The sequence below is a fragment of the Bos javanicus genome, chromosome 15, assembly GCF_032452875.1.
Source record: "Bos javanicus breed banteng chromosome 15, ARS-OSU_banteng_1.0, whole genome shotgun sequence".
Taxonomy (NCBI): domain Eukaryota; kingdom Metazoa; phylum Chordata; class Mammalia; order Artiodactyla; family Bovidae; genus Bos; species Bos javanicus.
In genome coordinates this window covers 55327042-55351059 of record NC_083882.1, presented here as the reverse complement: position 1 = coordinate 55351059, position 24018 = coordinate 55327042, and the positions used below count along the sequence as shown (strand labels likewise).

Here is a 24018-nt window from a genome sequence, read left to right as displayed (position 1 = left end):
ACAATACCCTGTATTAATGCATATATATGGAAACTAGAAAAATGGTACTGATGAGCCTGTCTGCAAGAAGCAATAGTGACACAGAGAATGGAACTGTGGACACGGGGGGAGCAGAGAGCTTGATGAATTGGGAGAGTGGCATTGACATGTACACTAAGTGTCAGTTGCTCAGTCGAGTCCGACTCTGTGTGACCCCATGGACTGCAGCCCACCAGGCTCCTTTGTCCATGGGATTCTCCAGGCAAGAATACTAGAGTGGGTTGCCCTGCCCTTCTACAGGAGATCTTCCTGACCCAGGGATTAAACCTGGGTCTCCTGCATTACTGGCAGACTCTTTACAGTCTGAGCCACCAGGGAAGCCCCATGTATAAGATAGCTAGTGGGAAGCTGTTTTATAACATAGGAAGCCCAGCTAGGTGCTCTGTGATTACCTAGAAGGGTGGGATGGGCGGTGGGAGAGAGGCTCAAAAAGGAGGGAATATAGGTATACATATAGCTTATTCATGTTGTTGTATAGCAGAAACTAACATAAGCTTGTAAAACGATTATCTTCCAAATAAAAAAATTAAACCTTGAAATGAGGAGGGACCAAGATGCATTAGCGCTAGGAAGACCCCAGGAAAGTGAAGGTCTATAATCATAACATCTCATGGTTACAGGAGTCTGAGAGGTCCCCACCTAGCATTCTCTCAGGGCCAGACTAACATTTGAGAGTTTCTTGGAAATGCAAAATACTCCAGATATGCAAAGTGATTTGCAAGTTGCCAGGATTTGAACACAAGTCACAGGCTTCCCAGCTGGGGTCCTTTCCCTATACCACCATGGACTCATCACCACAGACCTTGCTAACAAGTCAGGACTCATCTGTCCAGGACAAGATGCTCTTCAGACCCCTGCCTTTCCTAGCAGGTTTCCTAATTTACATATATTTGCATGCATAACTCTCTCTTCAGATGAGAAATCTGAAACTACAAGAGAATGAATAACTTGATTGTTATCTGTGGCAGGATTAAAATGGCATCCCCCAAAAGATATCTGGTCCTAATCCTTAGACCCATGAATATTACCTTGTATGAGGAGAAAATGGGTCTTTGCATATGTGATTAAATTAAGGATCCCAAGATAAGACGATTATCCTGGAGTATCTGGATGGGCTTTAAATGGAATTACATGTATCCTTGTAAGGCAGTCAGGGACAGATTCGACTAGATCCAGAAAGCAGGAGATGAGACAACACAGAAACAGAGCAAGAGATTTGAAGTTCCTTCTTTGCTGGCTTTGAAGTCGGAGAAAGGGCCTGTGAGCCAAGGAATATATGTAACTCTAGAAGCTGGAAAAGATAAGAAAACAGTTTCTCCCCTAGAGACTCATGAGGAAGCCAGGCGCTGCCCACCACTTGTAAACTGGCATAATGCCACTGATTTCATACCTCTGGCCCCTAGAAATGAGAGAGAATAAATATCTGTTGTTCTAAGTGGCCAAGCTGGCAGTCATTTTTCATAAGCAGCCTCAGAAAACTAATACAGCATCCGATAGAATTTTCCTTAATTTAATTCAAACTTTAATTTTAGAATAGTGATAGATTTAAAGAAAAGTTGCAATGACAGTATAGAGAGTTCCTCTATGCCCCTTACCCAGTTTCTTCGAATGTTAACATCTCACATTACCCTGGTACGTTTGTCACAGCCAAGAGACAAGACTGGCACATTACCACTAACTAAACCTCACAATTTATTCAAAGTTCAGGAAGTTTTCCTAACGACCTTTATCTAGCCTTGGATTCCGTCCAAGACCCCTTACATTTAGTCATCTTGTGCTCTTTGTGTCCTCTGCTCTGTGACAGTTTCTCAGTCCTTGGTTTTTGATGACCTTTAGTTTTGAGGAATTGGAGAAGGCAATGGCACCCCACTCCAGTACTCTGGCCTGGAAAATCCCATGGACAGAGGAGCCTGGTGGGCCGCCGTCTATGGGGTCACACAGAGTCGGACATGACTGAAGCGACTTAGCAGCAGTTTTGAGGAATACAGGTCAGGTGTTTTGGAGAAGGTCACTTAGCTAGAATTTATCTGATGTTCTTCTCTTGGTTAGACTGGGGTTGTGGGGTGTGGGAACGCAGACGATAGAAGTTCAATGACATTCTCATTACATCGTATCAAGGGTACATACTATCAACATGACATTACTGATGACGCAGACCTTGATTACCTGTTGATCTTCAGGTAGTGTTTGCCAGGTTTTCTGTTGTGCAGTTTCTTCCTGTTCCTCCCTTGCCTTCAACTCCTTTCTTCCCTCTGCTGCTGCTGCTAAGTCGCTTCAGTCGTGTCCGGCCCTGTGCGACCCCATAGATGGCAGCCAACCAGGCTCCCCAGTCCCTGGGATTCTCCAGGCAAGAACACTGGAGTGGGTTGCCATTTCTTTCTCCAAAGCATGAAAGTGAAAAGTGAAAGTGAAGTCGCTCATTTGTGTCCGACTCTTATCGACCCCATGGACTGCAGCCTACCAGGCTCCTCCATCCATGGGATTTTCCAGGCAAGAGTACTGGAGTGCGGTGTCATTGCCTTCTCCAATGGAAACAAGCCACTAGGCTTAACCCAGCTCAAGTGGGAAGGGGTTGTACACAACCTCCTTGAAAGCACAGTGTCTACATGAGTTACTTGGGATTCTTCTATAAAGGAGCTGTCTCTTCTACCCTGTATATAAATTATTCAGTCATATTTATATTAGTATACACTGTGGACATTTAGTTATACTTTGAGTTATAATGCAAAACAGCATGTTATTTGTTTTGTTAGTCAAATTGTTCCAGCCATTGCCCTTGGGAGCGTTTCTAGTTTGGCTCCTGTGTTTCTTTGGGATGCTCCTGTCATTGTGTCCTGACCACTCCCTTACTTCTGACACTGTGAGACTCATCTTATAGTCTGACCCTACCCTGAGTGTGTGCTCAGTTGTGTCAGTCACGTCTGACTCTTTGCGACCCTATGGACTGTAGCCCGCCAGGTTTGTCTGTCCATGAGATCCTCCAGGCAAGAATACTGGAGTGGGTTGCTGTGCCCTCCTCCAGGGGATTTTCCCAACCCAGGGATTGAACTGGGTCTCCTGCATTGCAGGTGGATTCTTTACTGCTGAGCCACTGGGGAAGCTCCTTGGCCTTACCCTAGCACCAGTTATTTCTCTAAGTATCTCAGAAATCCATTCATTAGAGAATGTATTAGAAACAACACATTAGGTCTCTGTGCTACTTGCTACTCGGGTGGCCTGGCTTTCAGCCTCTCTCAGAAGACAGAGCTTGGAAATACAGGTCTGTATATTAACCCATATTCATAATTTGGCAGTTTCCAGTCAATATACTATTTTCTAAAGTTACTTTGGTCAGTCCTTTTTCTTCACTCAGTTCCATGAGATTTTATCCTACATTTGTAATTCAGTTAAGATTCTTTTGTAATGGTCTACATTCCATCCTGGGATTCATCAACTTCTCGGTTAATTTTAAAGCTTGTTTTATGTATTTATTTATTTGGCCATGCTGTGTGGCCAGGAGGATCTCAGTTTCCCGACCAAGGATTGAACCCATGCCTCTGCAGTCAAAGCACTAACCGGGGAAGTCCTGAGTTTTAAATTTTAATTTCTATACATTAAAATTCACCATTTGTGGGTTTTGACAAATATGTAGTCTCATGTATACATCCTACAATACCATTTAAATTTGTTGTACAATCCTAAACAATTCCCCTGCTTCCTCATCAAAGGTTCTTACTCCTTAAATCCCTGACTTCTGCTAACTTGTTTTCTATTCCTGTAATTATCATTTTCCAGAAAATCATGTGAATGGAATCAAATACGGTGTAGCCATTTTTATGGCTTCTTTCATTTAACAAAATGTGTTTATGGTTCATTCATGTTATTGTTGAATAGCTCATTTCTCATTGTTTCTGAGCAGTGTTCCATTGTATAGATGGAGGACAGTGTGTTTTTCAGTTCACCCACTGAAGGATATCTTGGTTGCTCCTGGTGACTGGAGATTATGAATAAGGCTGCTATATAGATACTGATGTGCAGATTGTTCTGTGGACTTATTTTCAAAACACCTGAGTGTATACTTGGAACATTATTGTTGTATTATACAATAAGCCTATATTTAACTTTGTCAGAAACTGTCAAAAAGTCTTCCAAAATGGTGTGTCACTTTATATTGAGTTACTTTAAATTTCACAAATTAAAGCTGACTTTTCTCCTTCTACTCATTGTTTCCAGGCTTGTAATCAGGAGGTCATACTCACAAGGCAAATGGTTCTGGCTTTGCAGTCAGACTTGAGTTCAAGTCCTGGCTCTGCAAGTGTAAAAACCACTTGAAATTTGAGTGACTTTGGACAAGTTAGTTAACCTCTCTGAGTCTCATATTGGGAATTCATCCTTCATATATGCATGATGTTCCCGGGTGGGTTTTCCAAGAGGTGGATTCTGTGATGGTATTTGGTCTGCAGAATATTTATTAAGGGGAGCCTAGGCATCAACATCTGTAAGAGGAAGAGAAGGCAGTGGGATTGGGCAGAGGGAGAAGTTGAACCAAAATGGCCCATCAGAGTGCTCCTGATTTGGGCTAAACTTTTTGTGGAAGGAAGACAGTGGAATTGTGCAAGGGGCAAATGCAAACCAAAATGGCTCATCAGAGTAATCCTGAATTGGGCCAAAGTGGCCGAGGCTGACATCCCACCTGGATCTGTCTTAGGATCAGTTTCCCCTATGCAGGCAGCTCTGCAACTGGGACCACCCCTCCTTCCTTGAAGGTGCATCTGGGAGGCATTTTCCAGGGTCCTTCCTCAAGGCAGGTTGGAAGAGCCCTGGATGAGAGCTGAGACCAGTCCTGTACTGGTCACTTTCCAGCTGTGTGACCTCAAGACAATTCCTTCCAAGAGCCCTTCATCCTACTGGGTATCAGGGTCTGAGACGACAGCTCCTACTGACCCGTGTACAGAGCTCAGCAGTCCACCGGGGTTTTGTCCCCCCCACCTCACAACCCCCTTGCAGGCCAACAACCAGGCTGCAGCATACATCCCGGGGCAGTGCGGCTCCTGCGTGGTCTGAGAACCTGCCTGTGTCCACGAGCTGCCTGTTACTGATTCCTGACAAGGTAAGTACAAAGTTGGAGAGAACTGCTCAGAAACCTTAGAGCAATGTGGCAGAGTAGTTCTATGTGTAATAAAAAAAAAATGAGGACTTTCCTGGTCCAATGGTTGAGAGTCTGCCTGCCAGTTTGGGGGATGTGGGTTCTATTCCTGGTCTGGGAAGATTCCATGTGCCGCAGGGCAACTAAGCCTGTGTGCTGCAACTGCTGAGCTCTCATGCGTAGAGCCTTTGCTCCATAACTAGAGAAACCAGCACAATGAGAAGCCCACAAACTGCAAGGAAGAGTAGACCCCACTGGCCGCAGCTAGAGAAAGCCTGCACACAGCAATGAGGATCCACTGCAGCCAAAAATAGAATAAAAAATAAAATAATTTAAAACATTTGATATGCACTATGTTTGCTTTGTTTTCTTATTTCATTTCTGGGGTAATTTATATTGTATTTTACAAATGGATAGGTCAATGATGAATTAGAAAATATATATAAAATCTGCTCCTTGACCACAGATATTTTGAGATGCACTAATCTAGAGTGTTCCTAATGCAGGCCTCTGACAATTCTTACATTTTTTAAACCTGGGGACTGGGGGCACCTTTGATCCTTAATCATTGGAATTTTATTGATAGTGCCAAAATTTGTTACTTTTGTGTTTTTAGGGCCTTTTTGAAAGGGGCCGTTAGAAAGAGTCTTTCTGCCCATCTATTTCTATTCACGCTCTCACTAAGAACGTAACTGGCCATACGTGGATATACCAGCTCAACTGACTGAAAAGGGAAACACTCAGGTCAGCTTTCTGGCAGGGAGTGAGGGAAAGACATAGAATCTAAGAAAAGTCCAAACCTGGTCTGTGATAGACACAAAATTTCACAGCTCTTTCAAAAACTTTTCCAGGAATTTATAAATGGAAGGGGTGAAGAAGAGCTGTTATTTATTCAACAGTCATTTATGGATGAACCATTTAAAGGAGAAGGCACTGGACTCAATGAGGGAATGTGATCTGTATGGGGTCCTGATGCCAGCAGAGGGGTGTTGGGGGGTGGGGACTGTGTGCCTGACTGGTTCCCAGGCACCTGCCATTTCTAATTCTGCACAGTTTCAGTCCAGAACCAGGCAGGATGAGAGCAGCATGTGATAGCTGCCTGGGACCAGGATGACTGTAATCCTTTAACATCTCTGACATGAACCTCATTTAATTATGAAGAAGTCATGTCAGTTACATTGAGTACTCCACATGAAGCATCCACCCAGAGCCCAGGACGTAGTGGGTTCTTAGAAAATGGCTCAGGGAGCTGATTCTGCCCTGCTGTGGGGTCACTAAGACAGATGCTCAGTCCAGTCTGAGGGATCCATTGCCCCTCCATCTGGCCCATGACCCGATTCAGCCCAAGCACCTCCCAGGGCTCTTCCTTACTCGGGGGGATGAATTCCTGAACCCTGGACTGGACAGTAGTTTCCCAGGCAGCAGGCCAGACATCCTCAGGGACCCCGTCTGCCCTGCCCACTCCCATCTCCATAGAAGTTTGCTGTACAAAGCCCTAAACCTCAGCCTCCTGTTCCTTAAACCTCACTCTGAGCCTGGCCCTTATCAGGAAGTCTCACCCATGTGTGCTCTGCCCTCTCCCTCCTCTCTGCCTTTGCCCCCTCAGCAGTTCATATGCTCCACCTCTGCCTCCTCTGATCTCTAGCAAAGCCCAGTCCTCCTGAGAGGGTGAGGCTGGGCCAGGCCACGTGGCGGCTGGCAGAGCTGTGCTGGCTGACATCTATCCTATTTGTTGTCACCATCAAGCAGTATCATCGGGCTGGGCTCCTTTGTCCCCTGTGGGTAATGATGTCTTGTCTGAGAACTTCTTCCATATCAAAGGGCAGCCTAATTTTAAGAGGAGACTCCAGTTCTGCCAATCCCTGAGGGCCTTCATCCTTTTCCTGGTCTGTCCTGTGTCTGTACATAGCCTCCCCCTTCTCTCCCACAGAACAGGCCAGAGGTGGTGATTTGGAGCTTATTGATCAGGGAGGAAGAGGTAGCATGCCTTTCTCTGGTCCATCTGAGCCACTGTCTGGGAAGAGGACACAGGGCAGGAGGGCTGTGAAACCAGGCTGGGATTAAATGGGAGTCTTTGACCAGTGTTTTCAGGTAGGTAAGGACAATGAGAAAAAAGTAAAATCGAATCTTTCATGTGATGAATTGACATATATGGAGCCCAAGGTCAGGGCTGAATTACAAAGGATAGAGTAGGAGTTACCATAAGCAGCTTTCAGCCTATGTGTGATTAGAGCCGAGGTCAGAGGTCATTTTAGTCCTTGGGAAAACTGAGACTCAGAGGGAGGTTGAAGAGGTTGGTGTACAGTCATTTAGCCAGTGACAGAGCTCAGGTCTTCCCCACCTCCAGGCCCTTCTGGCTGCCATATGGGGCTCAGAAACTCAGAGGTGCCAGGATGAGCCAGGAGGTTGTGCCCTCCCCCTCCTCTCCGGCTCAGGGAGGGAGAAGATGGGACAGGCAGGATGTAGGATAAGGGAGCTTGTAGGAGAAAGGGCTGCAGCTGGGGGCTGCTTCCAGCTGTCACTCAAGGCAGAGGAAGGGAAACCTGCTCACTGGAGCTGCTGTTTGTCCTGCTTATTGAGTGACAGGACCACAGAGGACGGACACACAGACAGCATTTTCTCCCAGTATCTCTCCCATTTCTCAGGTGGGCAGAACCAAAGAGAGGGCCCGTTACAGAGGAGTTAGTGGAGGAGAGCAAATCATTGATGCCAGAGTCTGGTCTCCTCTTCTATGAGCCAGATGTGACCTGGGGCCTGGCATGGGGTGGAGATGCAGGAGTCAGTGAAGGCTCTGGAGATGTGTTCAACAGATACCTCCAGGAAACCTTCTGGGATCACAGCACCTCCCTTCCTAATGCCAGCCCTGCCCTTTGGGGCAAGCCCCTCCTCTGGGGAGGTACTCAGCAGAACTCCAAGTGTTGGTCTTTTGGGATGTTGTACTTGAGCTTGTGGGTTTCGAAGAGGTTGCTCAGCTCCTTCAGGTAATGCTGGTGCAGCCTGTCCACCTCCTCTTGGGAGGGATGTGGTATCTTTGGCACCTCGATGGGCTTCCCCACTGCAAGACACAGAGGTGAGTGGTGGCCCAGAGTAGGAATCACTGGGGTCTCTGGATCCCATGGGGCAGGACTCCGTGCCAGTGGTCACACCCACTGGAAAGTGTCTGTATTGTTTCCCTTTCAATTGTATTTTGGGTGATCTAATCTAAATATTTGGACAACTCCAAGATTCTGAAATAATAAAAACACCTCCAGCTGGCATTGCCGCCTGCCAGACAATGTCCTAGGTGCTTTACTTGTATTATCTCCTAAAATCTTCTGAACAATCCTATGGGGATTGAACCTGCTATTAGTCCATTTTAACAGGTAAGGTAGTGAGGCTCAGGGAGGTTAAGTAACTTATTGCAAGATCACATAGCCAGGAAGAATCAGTGACAGATTGTAAACCCTGAAGATGTGCTCTTAGGCTTAGGGACACGTGGATCTGGGAGTCTTAAATGCCATGAGTGGAAGTGTCTGTATATCTGGGAGGAGGTGGCCCACAGCCCAAGTGCCTCTTCCTCCTCTCCCTCCATGCCGGTCTGCAGTGCCTCCCATTCTAGGGAGGACATGGGAGGACTTATCAGTCTCCTTCCTCTTGTTCTGCCTGGCTCAGAAAGCAGCTGTTCTGTCTTCTTCTCTTGGGAGTGGTTTTGGAGGCATCCGTTTTGAATTATATTCATGAAAATATTACCATACAACCCAGGAAAAGTCATGGTGTAGAGGGTTGACCAAGTCTGTACTCAACTAAGAAATGATTGGGTGAGTGGAGATGAACAGACCTCTCTCTATAAGCTTTGCCATTGGAACCTAGTTGGAATTCAAGACAAAAGCAAATGAGATGATCATATAGCAGAAAAGATGGTGCTAAGTCCATGCACTAAAGTCCATGACCATTATTTACAGGGAAATCCCTCAGGCTCTCCTTTATAGCCTGCTGATTGCTACTCCTTGGAAGGAAAGTTATGACCAACCTAGATAGCATATTCAAAAGCAGAGACATTACTTTGCCAACAAAGGTCCGTCTAGTCAAGGCTATGGTTTTAAGAGATGGCAAGAGTGAATGTCGACATTCTAGGAATCAGCTAACTGAAATGGACTGGAATGGGTGAATTTAACTCAGATGACCATTACATCTACTACTGCAGGCAGGAATCCCTCAGAAGAAATGGAGTGGCCATCATGGTCAACAAATGAGTCCGAAATGCAGTACTTGGATGCAATCTCAAAAATGACAGAATGATCTCTGTTCGTTTCCAAGGCAAACCATTCAATATCACAGTAATCCAAGTCTATGCCCCAACCAGTAATGCTGAAGAAGCTGAAGTTGAATGGTTCTATGAAGACCTACAAGACCTTTTAGAACTAACACCCAAAAAAGATGTCCTTTTCATTATAGGGGACTGGAATACAAAAGTAGGAAGTCAAGAAACACCTGGAGTAACAGGCAAATTTGGCCTTGGAATACGGAATGAAGCAGGGAAAAGACTAATAGAGTTTTGCCAAGAAAATGCACTGGTCATAACAAACACCCTCTTCCAACAACACAAGAGAAGACTCTATACATGGACATCACCAGATGGTCAACACCGAAATCAGATTGATTATATTCTTTGCAGCCAAAGATGGAGAAGCTCTATACAGTCAGCAAAAACAAGACCAGGAGCTGACTGTGGCTCAGACCATGAACTCCTTATTGCCAAATTCAGACTGAAAGTGAAGAATGTAGGGAAAACCACTAGACCATTCAGGTATGACCTAAATCAAATCCCTTATGATTATACAGTGGAAGTGAGAAATAGATTTAAGGGCCTAGATCTGTTAGATAGAGTGCCTGATGAACTATGGAATGAGGTTCGTGACATTGTACAGGAGACAGGGATCAAGACCATTCCCATAGAAAAGAAATGCAAAAAAGCAAAATGGCTGTCTGGGGAGGCCTTACAAATAGCTGTGAAAAGAAGAGAGGCGAAAAGCAAAAGAGAAAAGGAACGATATAAACATCTGAATGCAGAGTTCCAAAGAATAGCAAGAAGAGATAAGAAAGCCTTCTTCAGCGATCAATGCAAAGAAATAGAGGAAAACAACAGAATGGGAAAGGCTAGGGATCTCTTCAAGAAAATTAGAGATACCAAAGGAACATTTCATGCAAAGATGAGCTCGATAAAAGACAGAAATGGTATGGACCTAACAGAAGCAGAAGATATTAAGAAGAGATGGCAAGAATACACAGAAGAACTGTACAAAAAGATCTTCACGACCCAGATAATCACGATGGTGTGATCACTGACCTAGAGCCAGACATCCTGGGATGTGAAGTCAAGTGGGCCTTAGAAAGCATCACTATGAACAAAGCTAGTGGAGGTGATGGAATTCCAGTGGAGCTATTCCAAATCCTGAAAGATGATGCTGTGAAAGTGCTGCACTCAATATGCCAGCAAATTTGGAAAACTCAGCAGTGGCCACAGGACTGAAAAATGTCAGTTTTCATTCCAATCCCAAAGAAAGGCAATGCCAAAGAATGCTCAAACTACCGCACAATTGCACTCATCTCACACACTAGTAAAGTAATGCTCAAAATTCTCCAAGCCAGGCTTCTGCAATATGTGAGCCGTGAAATTCCTGATGTTCATGCTGGTTTTAGAAAAGGCAGAGGAACCAGAGATCGAATTGCCAACATCTGCTGGATCATGGAAAAAGCAAGAGAGTTCCAGAAAAACATCTATTTCTGCTTTATTGACTATGCCAAAGCCTTTGACCATGTGGATCACAATAAACTGTGGAAAATTCTGAAAGAGATGGGAATACCGGACCACCTGATCTGCCTCTTGAGAAATTTGTATGCAGGTCAGGAAGCAACAGTTAGAACTGGACATGGCACAACAGACCGGTTCCAAATAGGAAAAGGAGTACGTCAAGGCTGTATACTGTCACCCTGTTTATTTAATTTATATGCAGAGTACATCATGAGAAACGCTGGACTGGAAGAAACACAAGCTGGAATCAAGATTGCTGGGAGAAATATCAATAACCTCAGATATGCAGATGACACCACCCTTATGGCAGAAAGTGAAGAGGAACTCAAAAGCCTCTTGATGAAAGTGAAAGTGGAGAGTGAAAAAGTTGGCTTAAAGCTCAACATTCAGAAAACGAAGATCATGGCATCTGGTCCCATCACTTCATGGGAAATAGATGGGGAAACAGTGGAAACAGTGTCAGACTTTATTTTTCTGGGCTCCAAAATCACTGCAGATGGTGACTGCAGCCATGAAATTAAAAGATGCTTACTCCTTGGAAGGAAAGTTATGACCAACCTAGATAGCATATTGAAAAGCAGAGACATTACTTTGCCAACAAAGGTTCGTCTAGTCAAGGCTATGGTTTTTCCTGTGGTCATGTATGGATGTGAGAGTTGGACTGTGAAGAAGGCTGAGCGCCGAAGAATTGATGCCTTTAAACTGTGGTGTTGGAGAAGACTGTTGAGAGTCCCTTGGACTGCAAGGAGATCCAACCAGTCCATTCTGAAGGAGATCAGCCCTGGGATTTCTTTGGAAGAAATGATGCTAAAGCTGAAACTCCAGTACTTTGGCCACCTCATGCGAAGAGTTGACTCATTGGAAAAGACTCTGATGCTGGGAGGGATTGGGGGCAGGAGCAGAAGGGGACGACAGAGGATGAGATGGCTGGATGGCATCACTGACTCGATGGATGTGAGTCTGAGTGAACTCCGGGAGTTGGTGATGGACAGGGAGGCCTGGCGTGCTGTGATTCATGGGGTCGCCAAGAGTCAGACACGACTGAGCGACTGAACTGAACTGAAATGATTGCTACTTTACACACAATTCTAACAGACCTGGAATGCCCTTCCCTTGTATTCACCTCCTCTAAAAGTCTTATGGGATTGTCTGGTCAGAATTAAATCCTCTTTCTCTGGCATCATAAAAGTCAAGTACATCCTCAGTGCTGTTACACAAGGGCGTGAGGATCTGTTTGAAGTGATTTACCTTCTCTGAGTCTCAGTTTGCCATCAATAAAATAGGGATGAGAGTCTACCTCCAAGGTTACCTGGAAAAGTGAGCTGTAAGGAGCCGTGCAGTGCTTGCCACACAATGGGTGCTTGGTAATCTGTAGTGGCTATGGTTCTTTGTACCTCAGTTACAGTTCTCATCCCAGACTGCCTTTTATCAGGGTTATTTGCCTGTGTCTCTATTTCACCCTCTAGAACATGAGCTCCACTTGGTCAAGGATGTGTCCAACCCAAGTCCATGTCCTCTTGCAGTACAGAGCCCAGGCCTCTTGCCTTGTAGCCTTCCCCCCACCTCCCTACCCTAGCCCAGGTCTAGGCTCACCCACGGTGGTGATGGGTCGGCGGTAGGGCATAAAACCAAAACTGTACTGGAAGACTCCACGGCCATAGAAGAACGGGATGGCAAGACGTGTCTTCTTGTACAGTTGATCTCTGAACCATTTCCACCAAAAGCCAGGAGAAGTCTTAGCATATAATTCATTGTCCCCAAAGGAGAAGATCGGCACCAGAACTGCTCTGGAAGGAGACAGGAGAGAGGGCGTGTGGAGGGGCAAGAAGATTCAAACTGGTCACCTAGCAGGAAGCTTGTGACAGCAGAGGACAAAGCCCTGGGCTGGAAGTAGGTGGCCTTGGGTAACTCCCAGTTGAGCTACAGCTTTGCTTTTTGTTAGTGGGCAAGTCCCAGCTCCTCTTAGGATCACCACCTCCCAGTTGCACCACGACAAGGAGATCAGAATGTTGTAGAGTCCTCCCAAACATCAAACATCTGCAAAGTTTCTGGGAAAATCTCTTCTGCCTCAGCTAGCTTGTGTTCTTCAGAGGTGCTTCAAGGTTGGATAACTGCTCTATGCTGTGCCCCAAACTCCACTGTCTCAGATCCTCTAGGTCTCAGACATAATGCCAACTTTGGGCAGTATGACCCATCACACCTAGTCCTTTTGATCAACTAGTCTCCCTTCTAGAATCTTCTCTGGGTATTTGGACATGAGACAGTAAATATCTTGCTAAGTTATCTTCTCTATGAATGGACTGAATATCTCTTGCTAAAATAGGGCCTGCATTAATCTCTGCTGTCTTCCCACCAAAACACAATCCTTGCCAATCTCCAGCTGAATCCAGAGCCCTCTCCCCAATACCCATGCATCAGGGCGAGCCTGATGAAGCCCTTGCGGTTCCGCAGCACCAGCTTGTTGGCTCCAGGCCTGGTTTTCAGTGCCTCCCTGATGCCCCCAACAGTGATGGCCACTAGGTTGCCGCCTCCTTTCCTGCTCAGAATGTAAGCAATACTCTCCTTGTCTGATGAGACCAGCCCTGGGGAGAGAGTAACGTGGTTAGCTATGGGGTGAAGAGGGCAGGGGCCATAGCAGGGATGTGGTAGGTCCCTACTCACCCTCCCCCTACAGCTGGGAGTTCCCTGAGGACTGGGATTGAGTCATTCCCTTCTTCCCAACCCCTCACCAAGCTCATTGCTGGGAACAGAGCTGTGGGAAGTGCTTCCTTGGGTCTAGCCTCCTTCTCTACTACACATTTTCTTGGAGGAAATGCAGAATTCTTAGAAGCCCTCCCTGAAATCCCTCTTCCATGCCTGCAGCCCTCATTTTCCTGGGCTCTCCAGTTCTGGGAAGGCTTACCCCCTTGCATGATGTAATCTCTGAAGAGTGGGATCCTGAAATATATGTTGATCGTTGTCAGATGTGGGCGGATGCCAGGGAAAAGTGAGGAGAAGCCCGTGCTGTCTGTGCACATGTTGGTAAAAGCTCCGACTGACAGGAGTCCATGAGGGTGGAAGGCAGCAAGGTAGTTCCGGGAGGGGTCCAACTCAGTGGTCTTGACTAGCTGCAGGGACAGAAACCTGGTGAATTGGAGCTGTACCTCATGCCCTCGCTGGTCCACCTGCTGACTTTCTGGGCTGACCTCTTCTGTGTCTCCCCTGTGCCCAAGTGCTATCACACCCATATGTGAGTGTCCTGAGATTAGAGATGGCCTTGGAGATGCTCTTGGAGACTGTGGAATGAAGAGGGAGAGAATGGACCCATGAATGGACCCACCAGGGAAGGAAGGCCCCCTGCCCAAGGACTCCTGGGAGGGTGACAGGGACACAAACCCCTGTCCTACGTGAAGGGAAACCTTATCCCAGGCAGAGTCCACCCAGAAGGAAGGAGCCATTGCAGGAGGGAGTGAGCATCTCTCCAAAGACTGTGGCAGCTGGAGTTCTGTCCTGGATCAGGGCTGACCCCTGAGTCACTGTGACTCAGTGTAAGAGACCCGAGTGTGCTGGGAAGTGGAGGTGGGAAAAGGGGCACGAAGTCCCTAGTGATGCCTACAGGTGTGGGTGGGGAGGGGTCAAGGAGGTGTCCTGCCAAGTCTGCAGCACTTCCTGACACCAGGTCACAGCCTGCTCACAGCACTGCACCCCTGCTCAGGCCTTGGCCTGTGCAGACACTGCTGCTCCAGGATAATGGAATCTTCACATAGAAACCCAGCTCCTGGACTGATCTGCATGAGGTGGAGGGACCTTATCCCGGGGGAAACACTGCCTGATTCTCTACTGTTAATTCTTGAGGAAGTCTATCACCTGTGTGTAGAAAGCTCCAAGACCCAGAAACCATTTCCTAATTTTGCTTGAAATTCCACAACTAAACTCCAGTTCATAGAAATCACAGCAGGAACTGTTTAAAGTTCAGGAATCCACAAGCCTTTGGCAGGGAGTGCAGAGGCTTGTCAATGTGGGAGAGCTCCAGTAGAGCACAGACTCCCACTTATGGGCTAGCCCATGATTCCTGCAGGGCCTGCACAGTGAAAGTGTGTAGAAGAGTTGGAGGATCTCCTGGGAGGTGCTGGGGTCCAGACTGTGAGGCCACTGAGTTATCTCTGCAGGCTCCCAGCCCAAGACAGGCACATCATCCTGCCCTCTGCGGCCACTCAGTGGTACTGCCTGCTCTCTGCAGGCCTGCAGTGGGCAAGACTCCTGAATTCTGTACACATGAAATTTCTGCAAATTAAGTCCAGTGTCCCATCCATCTTAACAGTGCCTTTGAGAAACCCTCCCCTGGGGTTACCTGTTTGAGTGAAGAGCGTGAGGGATGTGGATAGACAGTCACAGAGCCCCTCAGTACCATTTTCCTGGCAGACATTCAACTGACAACGGTTTTGGTTGCAAAGCAAGCCACATGCTATTCTTGGAGGCCCTAGGATGATCTGGTATTTCATGAAATCCTCACAACCCAATAATGAATGTGGCATAATCTCTGCTTTACATGTGAAGAAATCAAGGTTCAATGAGACTGGCTCACCCAAGATCTGGTATGTTGCAGATCTGGTATTAGAACCTATCCTGCCCAGCTCCACAGGTCACACTCTATCCATTTCTTCTCTTCTGTTTCCAGAGGAGGGCCACCTGCCTCTTCCTGGCACTTTTTTGTGTCTCTCCTGCCTTTCCCACCTTATCTGGACAGTAAATCATCCCTTCCCAGGGCTTACACCCAAAGATTTAGTCTTTTTGTGATACAGGAAAGAAGTAGAAGGCTCAGTTCACTTAGAGCAATGTCTTCCTCAATCAGGACTGACCTTTGAGTCCATGGTCAGGTGTCCACAATGACCTTAGGTCAGAGAGTCAGTCAGAGGCACTCAGAGTAGAAGGGAGCGGTATGTTTACTGGATACATGGGGAAAATGAGGAAATGATTGAGCAAGGCTCTGTCCAAGGACATAAAGCATACCGAAGTTTGGGGCAGAATAGATCCAGAGAACCAGTTCAGGGCTCTCTGCCTTGCTTCTTTACCCAAAGTTAATACACAAACTTTGAAACCAGTAAAATGACTTGTGTGACCTTGGTCATACCTTTCTTTCTCACTGGGTATTAGTCTTTTTATTTGAAGAAGTGTGGGGCTAGATGTTTTCTAAGGACATGACTTTATACTTGCAAACCCAAGCATGTCTGCTGAGCAGTTTACACCTATAAGACATATATGTGTGCTACAATATATAGTCCACAGAGCTCCTTCAAATTCTGTTCATTCATCAGTCCTCATAGTGGCCCCACATCTCTGCAGGTGGTAAACCACCGCCAGACAGAAGCTGACTCCTCCCCAGGCCACATAGTGGTGGAAGCCCAGCACCTTCCTCCTAGCCTGGTATTCTGCTCACTGCACACAGGCGCCACACTTCCCCAAGGACACATGGGGCACTACAGGCTTAGCCACTCTCCAGCCACCCCATTACTCACCGTGATGGGGAAATAGTCCTTCATGTACTTCCACAGGACCCAGCGCTTTAGGAACTTATTGTGACTGCCCCCCTGCCGTGGCCTATTTTGGTCCAAGTACAACCAGATCACATACAGGATATTGAAGAGCCAGAATCTTGTGAACAGGAGGCCTATGAAGACCACAAGGCATAAAGGGGCTGGGGAGGGAAGCAGGAGCTGTCAGTGGTCACAGGAATGAAGGAAAAAGCTCTCCCCATATGCCCAGCACTAGCAGCACTGTCCTGTCCAGCCCTCACCCCAGGAGGAAGGAGTCAACCTTCCCTGCCTTCAAGAAGAAAGGAATGCAGCCCTTTCAGGGTCACACTGGGAACCTGAATTTGAAGATAGACCTAACTACAGACTTTTCCCCACTATACCAGGCTGCTTATTCACTCCAATCTTACCCCCTCCACCTCCCTCTCTGCCCTGTTAAGTAATTTGTATTTACCAAGGGCTCAATAAAGGCCTGATGGAGAAGCGATTAAATGAGGCTTTGGGACCACAGAGAAAAGGGAGACATTGTCTCTGCCCAGCCCTCTTTCAGTACACCCTCAGCCCATCTTTCATAGATATATCCCACCAGATCCCTCCTCTAATGAAGCTCTCCTATGGCTTTTTCATAACTTTGAGGCACAGTCCAAGCAGCTCATCCTGGCTTTCAAGCTCCCCATGACTGACTTGAGTCCCTTCCTGCTCCAGCTTCACTCACCCATATGCATCCCCATAATCCAGCCACAGTAAGCTGCTCAGTGTTCGTACAACTCCCTGAGCTCTTTCTGTCTCTTAGCTTTTGCTCATGTTTCCTATGCCTGCCCTTCCCTCTCCTGCCAAAGGAGGGAGGTGGAGGCTAACACACCTGCCTGGGCAATGAGTCAGGGGTACAGCATGACTAAGGCTGGGCCCAGTGAGGAATTCCCCTCTGATCTTTGATTCTCAGTCCCTACCACGAGTTAGTCCCAGCTTCACCTCAGAGCCAGGGAGTTCTGTGGGGCTGTCATTAATCTAATGCCAATGGAACCTCATTCCCAGGGAATAATGCTCCCTCTTCAACTTATTGACTCCACTCAATCCCATGCATTCAAACTCTTAAAGAAGGTCAGTTTCCACTTCTGTTCCATCTGAAAGTAGGGTAGATTGGGCTGTCATTCCTGGTAGGCTTCCAGGAAGAGGGGACGTTTGACTCAATTTAAATAGTAGTAAAATTCATAAGCCAGACAAAGTAGGCTGAAGCTCACAGATGCTCACTTTACACAGAGCTCCTACGATGAGTCAGGTGCTGGTGGGACAACTGTGAACTGGCAGAAAATCCTGACCTTCTCAAGCTGATTTGTGGAAGTCAGCTTTTACTCTCCTACCAGCCTTTAAATCCCACCCTGTGGATCCATCTCCTAACCATATCTCTACCTACTGCCATTCTCCCTTGACCAGGGGAGGCAATCTTTACCCTAAACATCAGACTGCAAATATTTTAGACTTTGCAGCCAAAGAGGCAACTCAGAGGAAATTATATACAGAGCTGATTTAAAATGTAAAAACCATTCTTGGCTCATGGGCTGTGCGGTGCTAAGTCACTTTAGTTGTGTCTGACTATTTGTGACCTCCATGGACTATAGCCCGCCAGGCCTCTCTGTCCATGGGGTTTTCCAGGCAAAAACACTGGAGTGGGTTGCCAGGGGATCTTCCCTACCCAGGGATTGAACCAGTGTCTCTTAGTTCTGCATTGGCAGGTAGGTTCTTTACCACTAGCGCCACCTGGGAAGCCCAGGTGACTTCCCTGGTGGCTCAGATGGTAAAGAATCTGCCTGTGATGAGGGAGACCTAGATTTGAACCCTGGGTTGGGAAGATCCCCTGGACAAGGGAACAGCTACCTACTCCAGTATTCTAGCCTAGAGAATTCCAAATTCCATGGACTGTACAGTTTATGGGGTCACAAAGAGTCGGATATGACTGAGTGACTCTTTCACTTTCATGGGCTGTACCAATATAATAATAATGAGTGGGATGGATTTGGCCCATGGGGCATAATTTGGAGGCCCCTGATACAAATTGTTACTGCTCCCTGTCATTGATTTATACCCTACACCCTAAACACAGTAGATCCATTGGCTTCAGCCATAGGGACCTATACCACACAGATTGGACCTTGTCATTCCCATACCTAAAGCCCTCCTGGGGCTCCCTTTGTCCCCAGGATAAGGGACAAGGTACAAGCTCCTGCTCCTGGCATCAGTGGACGCAGAGCCCTTTCCTCAGCTGCCGTCCCTCTAGCTACTTGACCTCCCAGTATTCCAGACTGGGCAGGGGGTGGGTGCAGCCAGTCAGACACACTCCTGCTGGCAAAGCACCCCGAAGGCCAGCTGAGCAAATTGTCCCTCATACCAGGTGATCCCCAAGTGCTGATCTCAGCAGCCCTTTTAGGACCTGTGTCTTTCTCCCATCAATGCACCCTGTGCTCCAGAAGTGGCAGGTGTCCACGGCCTCCTGTTCCCAGCCCAGCCTGCCTTACGTAAGACCATGAAGCAGAAGATCCAGTACAGGACTGCAAAGGTCTGCAGTCTGCGCTCCAGTGGCACAAACAAAGGTGCGAACTCCACCATGCTGGCTCCTCTGGGTTCTGGAGGCTTCTCTGAGCTCTGCTGTGGACTGAGACACTTGCTTGTGTTTGCTGCTGCCAGAGATTGTCTAAGCATTTATGGGTTCTGAAGTGGGTGGGTTGCCGTTTCAAGCAATGTTTTATCTGCCAGATCTTCTTTCTGTTTGCTTGAATCTTGCTGTCACTTGGCATGTGAAGCAACAAATATAGTGCAATCTTGTCTTCTTTCCACCTTCCCAGCTATCTGGCTATGATAATTGTCTCCTTTCATTTGCCAGATCCACTGTTCCCCTCCATGAATTTGTAATTACAGTTTCCATCTAAAAATCCCTTGGCCCCACCATCTCCTCCATCTCCTGCCCTATTCCTCAGCTCACCTGCACAGCACAACTCTTGGAAGAGCTGTCATTGTCTCTTGGAAGACAATGACAGCTGTCAGCTCCACACCCTCCCCTCCCAATCTCTCCTCCCTCCTCCAGACTTCATATATCACTGTTCCATGGAACTGCCCTTGACAAGTTCACCAGTGGTCTCCACGCTGCTGAATCCAGTGGTCAATTCTCAGCTCTCATCTTGACCTCTCAGCAGCCTCAGACACAGCTGGTCCCTCCCTCCTCCTTGAAACCACTTGGTCTGTGGACACCACCCTCTCCTGGTTTCTCTCCTGCCCCTCTGACTCCCCCTGGGTCTCCACGGTGGCTCTTGCCCTTCACCAGGCTAAGTGTTTAAGGGTCTTTCTTCTCTCTCTTTCCCTGGACCCTCCCTCCTCTCTCGTAGAGACCTCATCCAGGCTCATGGCCTTGAAGTCTGTCTACAGAATGAACACTTCCAAACTGCATCTCCTGCCTGACCTTCCCTTGGGCTCCAGACTTGACTAAGTAGGTGGGTACTTGACATTCTCCCTGATAGTCTGCTCGGCACCTCCACCACAGCTTGTCTAAAACTGAACTTGACTTTCGTCTCTGTGAAAATCTCCTTAATTTTTACTCATTTCTTTACAATGTATTTTTGCTTTTTTTCCCCCTGAATTTGAAGAAAACTTACACTCCTCCCCCCCCCCCCCCTGCAATACTAACCATTGTTGGTTGGGTACATTATGAATTTCTTGTCCCAATTTTGTTCATTTATATAAATTTTTATTTACACAGTAGATTAGAAATCATATTTACATTAATTCTTTGTTCTCCTAAAATCACACCCCCACCCTTTATAGGGAATAATAAATGTTCACTGAAACTGTATTGCGTTATTGTTTTAAGGAGAGCGGATGGAGAAGAAGAAGCCACCAGCTAGACTGTCCTGCTGTCTACAAGGGAGCAGGACTTGGAGCAGAAGGGAGTGTGCCTGAGTCCTGCAGTGCCTTCCATCAGCAGATCCAAGAACAAGGCAAGGTTTGGGCATCTCACATCTTCACCTGTGAGGTGTGATTTTTTTTTTTTTTCCTCTTCCTGGTGGAGAGGGTCTTCCCTGATTGCTCAGCTGGTAAAGAATCCACCTGCAATGCAGGAGATCTGGGTTGGGAAGTTCCCCTGGAGAAGGGAAAGGCTACCCACTCCAGTATTCTGGCCTAGAGAATTCCATGGAATATAAAGAGTTGGACATGACTGAGCAACTTTCACTTTCACTTTCCTGGTGAGGACCACATGGAGCCCTGGGGTTTTTCTCTCAATTCTTACTTAGCTTGTGTTTCAAGGTGTCACTGACAATCTGGTTTTAGAAAAGGCAGAGGAACCAGAGATCAAATTGCCAACATCTGCTGGATCATTGAAAAAGCAAGAGAGTTCCAGAAAAACATCTATTTCTGCTTTATTGACTTTGTCAAAGCCTTTGACTGTGTGGATCACAACAAATTATGGAAAATTCTGAAAGAGATGGAAATACCAGACCCCCTGACCTGCCTCTTGAGAAATCTGTATGCAGGTCAAGAAGCAGTAGTTAGAACTGGACATGGAACAACAGATTGGTTCCAAATAGGAAAAGGAGTACGTCAAGGCTGTATATTGTCACCTTGCTTATTTAACTTATGTGTAGAGTACATCATGATAAACATTGGGCTGGAGGAAGCACAAGCTGGGATCAAGATTGCTGGGAGAAATTATGAATAACCTCAGATATGCAGATGACACCATTCTTATGGCAGAAAGTGAAGAGGAACTAAAGAGCCTCTTGATGAAAGTGAAAGAGAGTGAAAAAGTTGGCTTAAAACTGCAGCCATGAAATTAAAAGATGCTTGCTCCTTGGAAGAAAAGCTATGACCAACCTAGACAGCATATTAAAAAGCAGAGACATTACTTGGCCAACAAAGTCTGTCTAGTCAAGGTTATGATTTTTCCAGTAGTCATGTATGGGTGTGAGAGTTGGACTATATAGAAAGCTGAGCGCTAAAGAATTGCTGCTTTTGAACTGTGGTATTGGAGAAGACTCTTGAGAGTTCCTTGGACTGCAAGGAGATCCAACCAGTCCACCCTAAAGGAGATCAGTCCTGAGTGTTTATTGGAAGGACTGCTGTTGAAGCTGAAGCACCAATACTTTGGCCACCTGATGTGAAGAGCTGACTCATTTGAAAAAAAACCCTGATGCTGGGAAAGATAGAGGGCAGGAGGAGAAGGGGACGACAGAGGATGAGATGGTTGAATGGCATCACCGACTCAATGGAGATGAGTTTGAATAAACTCCAGGAGTTGGTGGTGGACAGGGAAGCCTGGAGTGCTGCAGTCCATGGGGCTGCAAAGAGTTGGACATAACTGAATGACTGAACTGAATAACTGAACATTTAAAATTTTAATGTATTCCTATTTATCAGCCTTTTATTTAATTGACATTGCTTGATTGCTTGGTCTGACTTAGGAAATCTTTAAGTCATTTTGATAAATTGTAATTTTTCCTTGGAAACTATCAGTTTCATCAAAGGATGCAAATTCATTTTCATTGAAGTTTGTAAGCAAACCAGTTTCTTTGATTTTAATATTTCTCTCAGTTATTTCTCCACTGGTCTTTATTTTGTGTAGTGTGATTTATCTTCATTTTTACTACTTGTGGAGTTATTAATTTTTTGGTGTAACCCAGGTTTTTATTTGGTATCATAATACTTCTGTCCAAAGAAATTCCCTTAATGTGTCTTATAGTACCAGCTCACTAGGAATTAATTCTCTCAGCTTTAGTTTGTCTAAAAACACCCATAATTTTGTCTTAATTTTGAAAGTGATTTTCACTGGATAGAGAACTTTGGGTTGACAATTAATTTTCCTTTCAGCTTTTCAAAGGTGTAGTTCTTGTCTTTGTTCCTCTGTGTTTACTATATCTTTGGATCTAACTGCCTTGCACGTTCTCAGTTCATTTTTGACAGCTTTAATATAATGTGTCTAAATTAAAAAAACAAACAAACAAACCCTATTCTGTTGAGAGTCTCTGTAGTATTGGATCTATGATCTTATATCTTTCCTTATTTTTGGAAAATGTTGAGACCATGCCAAAAACACTTCATCTGCTCTGTTATCATTTTCTACTATGAAGTTTCAATTACATTAATATTATACTTATTTTACCACACATCTTGAATGTTCTGGTCCAGCTGCAGATAAGACAGGATGGGTTTGGTGAAAGAAGAGACAAATAGATCAATGGAAAAGACTAGAGAGCCCCCAAATAGGTCCACATATGTGTCATCAAATGATCTTTGATAAAGGAACAAAGGCAATTCGATGGAGAAAAGAAAAATGTTATTTATTTGTTGAGGAGTCTTTAAATCTTTTAATCTCTGCTATATCCACAATTGTCCCTCTTTATAATCCTAAAATTTTTAATGTGTGATTTCTTTTTTGCTTGTTTTTCTTTCTGGATAAATCTGTCAGAAATTTATCTCTTTTAGAGGAACAGTGTTTTTTTACTTTAACTTTCTGGCCATCTCTAATGTATAGTTGTTTTATATTTAATTACCTTGCTATTTTCTTTACTTTTTTTTAAGCCCATCTACTTTCTTTAGGTTTGCCCAAGCCTCTTCCTATTTTCTTTAGTCTAATCACTGGAGTATTTTTAATCTTTTATTATCTCAATAGATGCAGAGAAAGCCTTTGACAAAACTCAACATCCATTTATGATAAAAACCCTCCAGAAAGCATGAATAGAAGGAACGTACCTCAACATAATAAAAGCTATATACGACAAACCCACAGCAAACATTATCCTCAATGGTGAAAAATTGAAAGCATTTCCCCTAAAGTCAGGAACAAGACAAGGGTGCCCACTCTCACCACTACTATTCAACATAGTTTTGGAAGTTTTGGCCACAGCAATCAGAGCAGAAAAAGAAATAAAAGGAATCCAAATTGGAAAAGAAGAAGTAAAACTCTCACTGTTTGCAGATGACATGATCCTCTACATAGAAAACCCTAAAGACTCCACCAGAAAATTACTAGAGCTAATCAATGAATATAGTAAAGTTGCAGGATATAAAATCAACACACAGAAATCCTTTGCATTCCTATACACTATCAATGAGAAAACAGAAAGATAAATTAAGGAAACAATTCCATTCATCATTGCAATGAAAAGAATAAAATACTTAGGAGTATATCTACCTAAAAAAACAAAAGACCTATATGTAGAAAACTATAAAACACTGGTGAAAGAAATCAAAGAGGACACAAATAGATGGAGAAATATACCATGTTCATGGATTGGAAGAATCAATATAGTGAAAATGAGCATACTACCCAAAGCAATCTATAGATTCAATGCAATCCCTATCAAGCTATCAACAGTATTCTTCACAGAGCTAGAACAAATAATTTCACAATTTGTATGGAAATACAAAAAACCTCGAATAGCCAAAGCAATCTTGAGAAAGAAGAATGGAACTGGAGGAATCAACCTGCCTGACTTCAGGCTCTACTACAAAGCCACAGTCATCAAGACAGTATGGTACTGGCACAAAGACAGAAATATAGATCAATG

The 24018-nt window shown here is 45.5% G+C and overlaps 1 protein-coding gene across 1 annotated transcript; it reads right to left on the bottom strand.

Annotated features, from left to right (window-relative positions):
- Nucleotides 1-7306: 7306 nt before the first annotated feature.
- Nucleotides 7307-20018, bottom strand: LOC133226869 (2-acylglycerol O-acyltransferase 2-like). Its single transcript, XM_061380899.1, has 6 exons — nucleotides 18979-20018; nucleotides 16451-16629; nucleotides 13858-14062; nucleotides 13363-13537; nucleotides 12549-12742; nucleotides 7307-8219 (listed from the first exon to the last, which is right to left on the bottom strand). Exons 1-6 carry the CDS (start codon nucleotides 19160-19162, stop codon nucleotides 8065-8067), a joined length of 1092 nt encoding a protein of 363 aa, XP_061236883.1. The 5' UTR covers nucleotides 19163-20018; the 3' UTR covers nucleotides 7307-8064.
- Nucleotides 20019-24018: the final 4000 nt, after the last annotated feature.

Coding starts and splice junctions, on each gene's coding strand:
- LOC133226869 (XM_061380899.1), bottom strand. CDS start 19,162: ATGCTTAGACAATCTCTGGCAGCAGCAAACACAAGCAAGTGTCTCAGT. Junction 16,630..18,978: donor CTTCTGCTTCATGGTCTTAC/GTAAGGCAGGCT, acceptor TTCCCTCCCCAG/CCCCTTTATGCCTTGTGGTC. Junction 12,743..13,362: donor AGGCTCGCCCTGATGCATGG/GTATTGGGGAGA, acceptor GTCTCCTTCCAG/AGCAGTTCTGGTGCCGATCT.